Source organism: Cyprinodon variegatus, unplaced genomic scaffold (genome assembly GCF_000732505.1).
Source record: "Cyprinodon variegatus isolate N-32 unplaced genomic scaffold, C_variegatus-1.0 Scaffold623, whole genome shotgun sequence".
Taxonomy (NCBI): Eukaryota; Metazoa; Chordata; class Actinopteri; order Cyprinodontiformes; family Cyprinodontidae; genus Cyprinodon; species Cyprinodon variegatus.
The window spans coordinates 28,272-38,224 of record NW_015151076.1 but is presented as its reverse complement, the minus strand read 5'-3'; the positions used below and the strand labels follow the sequence as shown (position 1 = coordinate 38,224).

The following is a 9,953-nucleotide window of genomic DNA, read 5'->3' as shown; positions in this document are numbered from 1 at the left end:
AGGACCAGCACCAAATACCCTATAGAATCATTCTATGAGCCCTTTAAACAAAGCTTCCAGATTCAGCACATCTGTTAACATCCTAGTCTTAAGGGCCCATATTTTTATTTTATTTTTTATCTAAACCCAGCAGTCAGAACAAACTGCTGGGAGGTCTTCCTTTTTTAAATGTTGCTGTAGACACCTGCTGCTCAGGTCTTTCACCGGACCACCACACACTCCTTCTGCTGTGTTGTACTTCAGCCGCCCTGAGCTTCCTGAAAAAATGCATCCGGCTGTGAGAATTCCCAGGAGCTCTGCAGCCTGACAGCAGTAGGGTTTTTCCTTGTCGGTGCTGAAATGTTCAGTTCACTCAAGGTTCATCGTCCGTTTGTGCAAACACTGAAAGTAAAACAAATGAAAAATTGAGCCTCTCCATATTTTTCTGAACACCTTGAGTTGCTCCTCCTTATAAAGGTTATTTATTACAGTCCTCTCTCTTCCCTGAGGCCACAAATAGCAGCTTGGGTTTGATTACAGAGTCACTGAATGCAGCTGCAGGATCAGCAGAGGCAAACCTGCTCTGTTTGGAGCACAAAGACCTTGACCCTGCACTGGGTGTTCTCCCTCAGACTCATTACCTAATTATAGGCTGACGTTAAGCTTCATAGAAACCCATTTTAAGCCCAGTTACCCACAGACAGTCGGCTATGTTTGGCTTCAAAAAGGAGGAATATTATAGGTTTGACTCTGCTTCTATAAAACTAGTGATTTATGCTCTCTCGATGATACTGTACCTTTAAACTAAGCATCAGAGTTTACACCCCAAAGTAAACCTTGAAAGTGTTGAAAAACTAATGGCTCTTTGCAGCATGAATATTTACAGAAGCACATGGAAGAAGACAGACGGAGCAATGTTAGTTGGCCGCTTTTTAATCTAAACTAATCCATGATCCAGTCTGATTTTCTGCATTCAAGTAAAAGTAGATTAAGTTTTTAGATATATAAATGTACTTTGATTTTAATTAACATTAGCTACTTTAAAAGTGGTTAAAGTTGATAAATGTGAATTAATTGAGAAAAATCCAAACAATTTTACTATATTTATTATATTTTATCATTATATAATAAAAAAATATGTTAGAACTGTAAAATTTACAGTCATATGTTTATATTACTGTTTATATATATATATATATATATATATATATATATATATTGTTTTTACTATTTTTCAAGGCTGCACTTTAAAAAAAAAATGAAATTGTCCAGAGAGCTGTTCCAAACGAAATTTATTTTTGTTTTACACTTGTGTAAACAAAATGACAAATCTGTCTAGTTAAGTTAATGATTGATTTTGCCAATTATTGATAATCAAGAGGTATTTGTTGATGCTTAATGTGAGAAAACTGCATTTTTCATGTATTTGTGAATCTGGCCCTGAATTCACTTCAGAGCAAATCACTTTTTTTGTACAATGACACCGTTTTGTCCATATTTACATAAAGTATTATTCCTACAATCAGAGGAAGGCCTGACCATATGTCTGTATTTGTATGTAAATCACACCCTGAGGAAACAGTTTAACGTTTTTTTTCTTAAGCAAACTGCTTGCATTAATCAGAGTGTGTGAAAAATGCCATCTGTTGAAAGCTGGTAACAATAATGGAGGATCCATTGAGGGGCCACATAACAGGGAGGGGAGGGGAGGGGTGTCATGTCATTAGAAAGTCGGGAAAACAGCAGAGCCCACTTTCCTTTAAAAAAAAAAATCTGTATTATGAACAATTTAAAAGAAATAATATTAGACATTCTTAACTTTTTTATTTGTATATAATTAAAGGTTATTTCTGCAGATTTATATTGGCTGCTGATTATTCCGATTGTTTCATAACTTGAGAAAATGCTGCTCTCTTTCTGAGTAAGTCTTTTATAAAGGGTTGCATCATTGCAACGTGTTTCACAATCCATAACATTAAAGATATAAATCACCTGCTTTATCACAAAAAAACTCTTAAATTTGTGCTTGATTTACATTTATATCGACTCACAAAAACAACTCAAAATAATTTGACTATTTCCTTTCTATCACGTAGTCTCGTGAGTTAAGAAATGAAGACAGATCTTGAAGATAATGATGGGGATTGATGTTTTTCATCCAGATTGAGGTTTTTTTTAAAAGCCCTATGCAGATTATTTAGACATCAATCTAAGTTCTCATGAGTATTACTTATTATGTTTGTTAAATATCTGTTGCCATCTTAAACAACCAACAGTTTATTTGTATTTTTAGAGTTTAAAAAGGGGAAAAACATAAAATAATTAATAAAGATGTAGCATTTATTTTCTTCTATAGGATAATATTTAATGTAAGAAGAAAAATGTAATTTCCAAAACAATTAAAAGGTACATAGCTCTTAAAACTTTTAACATAATTCTGTTGTGTAAATTCAATTTAAATATTCTTTATTAAAAAAAAAACCTGAAGCTTCTAAGACTGTTATTTGTTATTACAGTACATTAAACAGTTATTTGTATCATTTTTAATCAATATAAGTAGCTGCAGAGCTCTGGTCTCACCTATCCAAGATATGTGATGCAGATTTATATTTGGGACGATTCTTAAGGCTGATATTAAGATTTATTTCTTTACATGATAAAACTGATCCAGTTATAATAAATATTACAGAAGCCGTAATATAAATATGACAGAAACAAATAGACTTGAGACTTGACTTGGACTTGAGCTCTCAAGACTTGAGACTTGACTTGGACTTGAGCTCTCAAGACTTGAGACTTGACTTGGACTTGAGCTCTCAAGACTTGAGACTTGACTTGGACTTGCATAAAATGACTTGTGAACATGTCTGCCACATAAGATAAAAACACTAAAATCAACCCAAAATCCCATCGCTCCATCTCTAGATCTGTGTTTTGATCCTCACTGATTTACTGTTGGTGTTCTGGGTTTGTTCTTGGCTGAACAACTGGGACCAGTTTGTTGATGTGAGCTAAGCCGTGGCTGTTTTTCTGTTTCAAGGTTTTGCTAAATATTGTGGACCATACAGAAAACGTTAAACATCTTTTGTTTAAAAAGGGATCAAACGGCAGACAAGGTGCTTTCTTTTAAGTAGCTGAATCCTTGATACATGTGAAAATGATAAAGCATGGAATCAAAGTTTGATTTAAGAGGCCAAGCAGGCAAGCGGATGGCGCTGTCTGTTAAAAAAAGAAAGAAAATAAAGCCAAATGGACTCCCTCTGCCCGTCACTCAATCACACAACATCCTAAAAAGGCTTTAAACCTTTTCTAAGCTTCAGAGAACGTCATGGTTTGAAGCTTTTATGTGGAAGCAAATGATTTGTGGTTCTGTTTCTAGTTTTAATAAGGCAGTTAAATGTTTGCTTTTAAACCTGATCAAGCGCTCATGCTTGACATGATGAGCTGCCTCCAAGCATCGTTTAGGATTCGCCTCTCTTTGCAGTAGTCGTCTTCAGAAGCTGCAGACGTAACAGTGAAGCGGAGAGCCTGGGGGAGCCCCTTCCTGCTGGTTTAACAGAGCCAAGCGGGGCTTCTGATGATATTTACTTGCTAAATATATTACAGGGAGTGATTGGAGGGAAGTAGTGATTTCTAAAGGGAGGGGAGATGGAGATGAAGTGTTTGCTTAAAGAGGTTAGTGGGAGTTTATTGGCCAAGGGAACATTTAAAACAAACATTGTGAACATTTAATTGCAAAAGAATCTAAAAAAAATCCCAGATTTTGAACGACTCAGCAGTTTTATCCAAACAGGACGAGCTGAAGAAGCCATGTGATCCACATCTCCTTAAGAAATGTTTTTTTTTTTATTATTTCAGTTAATTCAACTAAACTATTTGGATCTTCTGATCGTTTCCAGTTGAACCAAGTGTAAAAGGTTTTGACAGTTTTCAGATTAAATTATGTTTAGGGTCAGATTACCTAATCAGATCAGTTTTAATCTGCCCTGGCCTTAATTTAGCAAATCTTTGGATTACTAGTAAGAAACAAGAGTTGTTCCAAATGATATAACCTCTAAAAGGTTCCACAATAAAGTCAGCTGTTTTTAAATCTAATAAAAAATCAAGAAATTAAGAGATTATTTATTTATGCTTCAATCTCATCTTTATTAACCTCAGATAAGTGTATCAAACAAAGTTCAGGTTTCTGGTGTGTGTGTGTTTTTTTTTCCTTTCTATGATGTATTTAGGGCTGTTCAGTGGAACAGTGGGTAGCACTGCTGCCTTGCAGCAAGAAGGTCCCAGGTTTGATTCCGAGTCTTTCTGCATGGAGTTTGCATGTTCTCCCTGAGCATGCGTGGGTTCTCTCTGGGTACTCCTGCTTCGTCCCATAGTCCAAAAACATGACTGTTAGGTTGATTGGTGTCTCTAAATTCTCCTTATGTGTGATTGTGTGTGAATGGTTGTTTGTCTCTGTGTTGCTCTGCGATGGACTGGCGACCTGTCCAGGGTGGACCCCGCCTCTCGCCCGTAGACAGCTGGAGATAGACACCAGCACCCCTCATGACCCCAGCTGGGATGAAGCGTGACGGAAAATGGATGAAATATTTAATGACTAGTTAATATGGTCATTAAATACAGTTTTATTCTGTATTTCATCTCCCTAACGATCAGAACTGATCAAGAAAAGATCAGTCAGATCCAGAAATGTAGCCGCTAGTTTCTGGTAACTGGGGTTTTCCCAGTAAAACTTTTTCATCTCAAAAATGATACCGATATTGCAGCTTTGAGATATTAATCAGGTATGAAAAAAACTGACTAATTTCTTATTCACCAGAGAGTTACGTAAATAAAAAGCATAAGTGAAGTATTTCTATGTGGTTTTTATATACCGGTAGTCTTTATATTCAGATATTTATTTTTTGGCTGATGTCAGACCGATTTCCATTTTCATATCCGATGAGGAGAGGACAGCCCTACTAGTAACGCCACCAAGCTATTCATTGAAAGGTTTTTAGTTATTTGGATGTGATCTGGAGTTTTCATGCTCTGTTTTTGTTTTCATCCTGCAGAGCTTTCAGAGAACTGGACGGACACGAGGGAGACCCTGGTGGAGGGCATGGTGTTTCACCTCAAATACCTGGGGGTGACGATGGTGGAGCAGCCCAAAGGGGAGGAGCTTTCCGCTGCCGCCGTCAAGAGGATAGTTGCCACGGTGAAGAGCTCCTAAACCTCCTCCTATTATATAACTTCCCTGCAGAAGACGAGTTTCTGTCAAGCACTGATAATATTCTCATCTTCTGCCTCTCCAGTTGACTCTTTAGAAAAAGGAGACGATTAGTGTGGAGTCTTAAAGTTTCATTCTGCAGGACCTGACGGCTCAGATTAATAAACTTAGTGACACACAATGTTCAGATTTTTATTAAAGAGATAATGATGCATGTAGAGGGAACTGATTTAGCCTAATCTGCTATCTGATGTCCCTTCTAAAGCAGATTATGGCTAATCTGGTATGTTTTCTGACATTTTGATGAATACTAAGGCTTAGGCTTTGGGATTATAGGCTTTATAGAATAGTTTTACATAATGGTTTTAATATAAAGCCCTCCATATTGGCAAGCGTGCGAAAAGCCTTGAAATGAAAGCATCTAGTATCACAGTTATATAATCTCTCTCTGGAAAAAAGTAGCTTTTCATTTGATGATATTTATTTATTTAGGGAAAGGCCCACAGCATGACCGTACTTCCACCGTAGTTCACAGCATGTTTTCATGGGGACACAGAAAAGCCTGAAATAAAAAACAGGGCAATCAGATATATTAAGATGCATGAAGTGAAATTCTATGTCTTATTATGTCAATATGCATTCATAATTTAGGAATTTTACATATTTTTGATTGAAAATTTAAATTTTCTATAAAATCTGAATTAGAACTCAAGAAAAACTGATAAATTCAACTGTAAAAATTTTAGTATTTTTAAAAAACATTTTTCGAAAAAAACATTTAGCAGATGAAAACTGGGATCCTATCTCAATACCACTGAATTTATCACCTTATTGTTTTTTAATACTTAGTAAAACAGAATTTGTAAAGAAAAAAATGAAATAAATCCAAAGGTCCTATCAGTAACCATGTCTGTTCAGCACATATCATCATTCGAATTTCTTATAGTATTATGTCTTCAGTGCAGGGGCCATAGCAGGGGCCAGGACATGATCTACAGGGGCACTGGGCCCCGTTGGCCCCTGTAGAGAACCATCCATGGACATGATGGAAGTTCATTTCTATAGCAGATATCAGTGTCCAGATAAAATGCTGCACATGGGCGAAATAAAAGAAAATATAGCCAAAAAAGAATTCAGATAAAGGATTGTAATAAAAAGAGATCAAATGTTTGAATTAAAAAAAAGAAATAAGTGAAAGTTCACACAATAATCCATTGTAGGACTGAATGTAAATGATATTATTATTCTGCTTTGTTCTGCACCAGACCCAGCTGTACTTAACTACAATATCTGGTTCTGATAAAAAAACATTTCCATTTGTGATAATAGGATAGAAAAGACCTTTTGTTTATCGGTGAGGTCTAGTTTATAAGAAAGGATGTGAGAATGGAAAAGCTGCCGCAGTCAGACGCCTCCTTCTTCTCTCTGTAACATTTGTTTTGCTTCTTAAATGTCCAATCATTATGAAAGGCTTGATGAAATCAGGCAGGTTTAGTTCATCTCTGTGGTGGTTTTCCACCAATTAGCTCCTCCACATTTGAATCATAGAGATGCAGATTTATGTTGTTCTCTCGCTCTCACACCCTCTATTGTCTCCTCTGTTAAATCCACCCTTTCCCCCCGTCTCCTCGCTGTCTTGTTTGCAGGCCAAAGCCAGTGGGAAGAAGCTCCAGAAAGTCACGCTAACGGTCTCGCCGCGTGGAATCATCCTTTACGACAGTGCCTCAAACCAGCTGATAGAAAATGTCTCCATATACAGGTCAGCTATCCTGTGACCCGATCACCCTGTACTAAAGCAGAGCTCTTCTTCCCGTCTGGCTGCCATTAATCACTCGCTGGCTGTGTGGTATATCTGCGTAAAGAGGATGAATAGTTTCCCTCCCAGCTGTTTTTTTTAACTCCCTCTGGAGCTGCAGCAGCTGTAGGTCTGAACTTTCACCCCAGGTGTCACAGAGGACCACATCTGTCTTTTCTTGTTAAAAACTCACCTGCCTCAGCCTGTAGGTCTGGTTTATGAACTGAGGAGCTTGGCTTCAACAACTTCTAACTAAATCCACTTTTATGAGGCTACAGATCAAGAAAATATGGCACTAATCCTTATTTTTTCTGAGAATGTCCCTGCTTACTCTGTTTTAGTTTCGTTTTCTGATGTTTTTCATTATAAGAATTATGAGGTTTGGTATAAGTTTATTTTTTTTTATCTGAAAAGTACAACAATAGTTTGCTGACTAGGATGGGGTGATTTATTTTCCCTTCACCATTCAATTCTGTTTATTTATATAGCCCCAATTCACAGTACATGTCACCTCAAGGCACTTTACAAATCAACCAGATCATCCAGTCAGGTTGATTGATTTTCTATCTAAGGAAAATCAGCTGATTGCATCGACTCATTGACTCCAAGGTAAACCCTCACACTAAGCATGGTTGTAGCGACAGTGGAGAGGAAAAACTCCCTTTTAACAGGAAGAAACCTCCAACAGAACCAGGATCAGTGTGAGCGGCCATCTGCTGAGGCCGACTGGACAGAAGCAGAGATACAAAAAGCAGCTGGAAAAGGCGGCCCCGTCCAGGAAACACACAGCCAGGCAGACGAGCTCCGAGCCAGCTGCCATGTCAGAGGATAAAGAGAGCACATCCAGTTAGTCACAGTCAGAGAAACAGGACTACACTGGAAAACAGCTGATCTACAGCATCTATAAACAAGGGTGTGCTGATGAAGGTTCTCAGTCATCCAGGTCATAGTCATTCCGTAAAAATTCAAAAAATATCCACTGGACTCGGTTTCCAAGATTTGAAGACGTTTCGCCACCTCTCCAGGAAGCTTTCTCACATTGGACTTTTGAATTGAGAAAGCTTCCTGGAGAGGTGGCGAAACGTCTTCAAATCTTGGAAACCGAGTCCAGTGGATATTTTTTTAATTTTTATGGTATAAACAAAGGTGTTGATGGCAGCAGCACAGCTGATATTTCTCTCCAGGATGAAGTCACAGCCAAACAGGAACAGACCAGATGAAGCTACTATGAGAAAAAGCAGAGAGAGCAGAACATTAGAGATTGGAATAACAGATTCTGCAGAGTGGGAGAATAAGACAGAAAGATGAAATGGGGGTCCCTATGTCCTCCAGCAGTCTAAGCCTATAGCAGCATAACTATAGAGATAGTTCAGGATAACCTGAGCCACTCTAACTAAAAGCTTTATCAAAAAGGAAAGTTTTACCTAGTTACTAACTTGCCTTATCGCTAACTGATAAAACCAATTTCTGTTCATTGAATGCCCCCTTCCTGTCAGTGACGGATAATTCAGGCTGTTAGGGAAAGCAATGTTTGAAAAATATAACAGGCTGAATGGAGTATTGCAAAGATGATCAGTTTTAATTTTTTTCCAAGTCATCAACCACTTTATTATACAAATAATGTTTACAACATGCATTAGTAATGCTAACCACTTTATTTGCTAATATGAGATACTAAAGACTATTTATATTATCTAATGTTTAGAGAGAATATTACTAAATCTAACAGCAGATCAGAATTTGGCCAAAAAAACAATAATTACATCCTGTTTTTTCCCACCTGTGAGCCTCTACCCTGAAAATCCTTTACCTGCAATGGAAGCTGGTAATTTTCCAAGTGACCAAACTACCGTATGCATTTGCTCAGAAATGCAGTTCTTTTTAAATGCAATTCATATCAGATTGCGTTAGGGGTGTGTCCAGCAGTGACTCCTTCATTGTGTAGAAACCTAAAACAGCTGCTCAGAATCGACTGCAGTGTTGCTCTTTAAACGTTTACTCGAAAAATAATAGTTTCTTGTTATTTCCAGTCTCCCTAGCGCCGTCCAACTTAAAGATCAGCTGTAAATCATGTTGCTCAGACCACATTTCAGATCCCTCTCATTTTGTTGGTTGATACCCTCCAGGATTCGCCGCACAGTGGCTGTCAGAACAAGGAGGGCAGAGGTTTATAGAGATCCTTCTTGTTTTGCTGGCCCTGGCACTGAGCTCATGGCTTTGATATCATGCTGAAATGATGGAGAAAAGCTATTTGTCAGCCATTATTTCTTGATTTAAAAGCTGAGTCTGCACCTGGGGCTGATGAGCAGACCTGATTACCCTCACATGATGCAGAAAGGGCACATCCACTTCCCCAATAATATTAAAAAACATCTCCTGCACCTCTATGTGCATGAGATTGTTCTTGTACTGTTAAAAAAACTAGGTCTGATCCAAAAACTATGACCTCATAAATGTTGCTGGCTCAGATGATGTCCAACCTCTGTAATTGTATTAAAGTGTTTGCATGTGTGCATCTCTTTGTCAGAATATCGTATTGCACTGCCGACAAGATGCACGACAAAGTGTTTGCCTACATCGTCCAGAACCAGCACAACGAGACCCTCGAGTGCCACGCCTACCTCTGCTCAAAGAGAAAAATGGTGAGCATTTAGGTCTGTGCTTGAACAACACCCTGTTCCAGTCCAGCATGTTGCAGCAGAACAAGCTCATCTCAGTAAACCAGAACATGAAAAATTCATTTATGTCAGTAAGTCAATTCTCTGAATCATTTCTCTGTGTTTCCAAGTGTTTATTACTGTTACATTTGTTGAGAACATATTAGGAAAACTTAAAAATTAAGAATTTAATTTCTCGGAGAATTAAAATCCTGCTTAAAACAAATAAAATAAAAATAAATATATTAAAAAACTCTAATTACTATGCAGTATATGTACTCAGAAGCTCAGTTTTTTTCCCTATCAAGTGCAATGA

The 9,953-nt window shown here is 37.6% G+C and overlaps 1 protein-coding gene across 2 annotated transcripts in view; it reads left to right on the top strand.

Annotated features, from left to right (window-relative positions):
- Positions 1 to 9,953, top strand: part of ldlrap1 (low density lipoprotein receptor adaptor protein 1) — a 52,921-nt gene that overhangs the window by 19,018 nt on the left and 23,950 nt on the right. For both annotated transcript variants that reach the window (XM_015393076.1, XM_015393075.1), the window contains exons 2-4: positions 5,031 to 5,173; positions 6,832 to 6,944; positions 9,508 to 9,622. In XM_015393076.1, the coding sequence (XP_015248562.1) occupies positions 5,031 to 5,173; positions 6,832 to 6,944; positions 9,508 to 9,622 (371 nt within the window). The remainder of the gene's footprint in view (positions 1 to 5,030; positions 5,174 to 6,831; positions 6,945 to 9,507; positions 9,623 to 9,953) is intronic.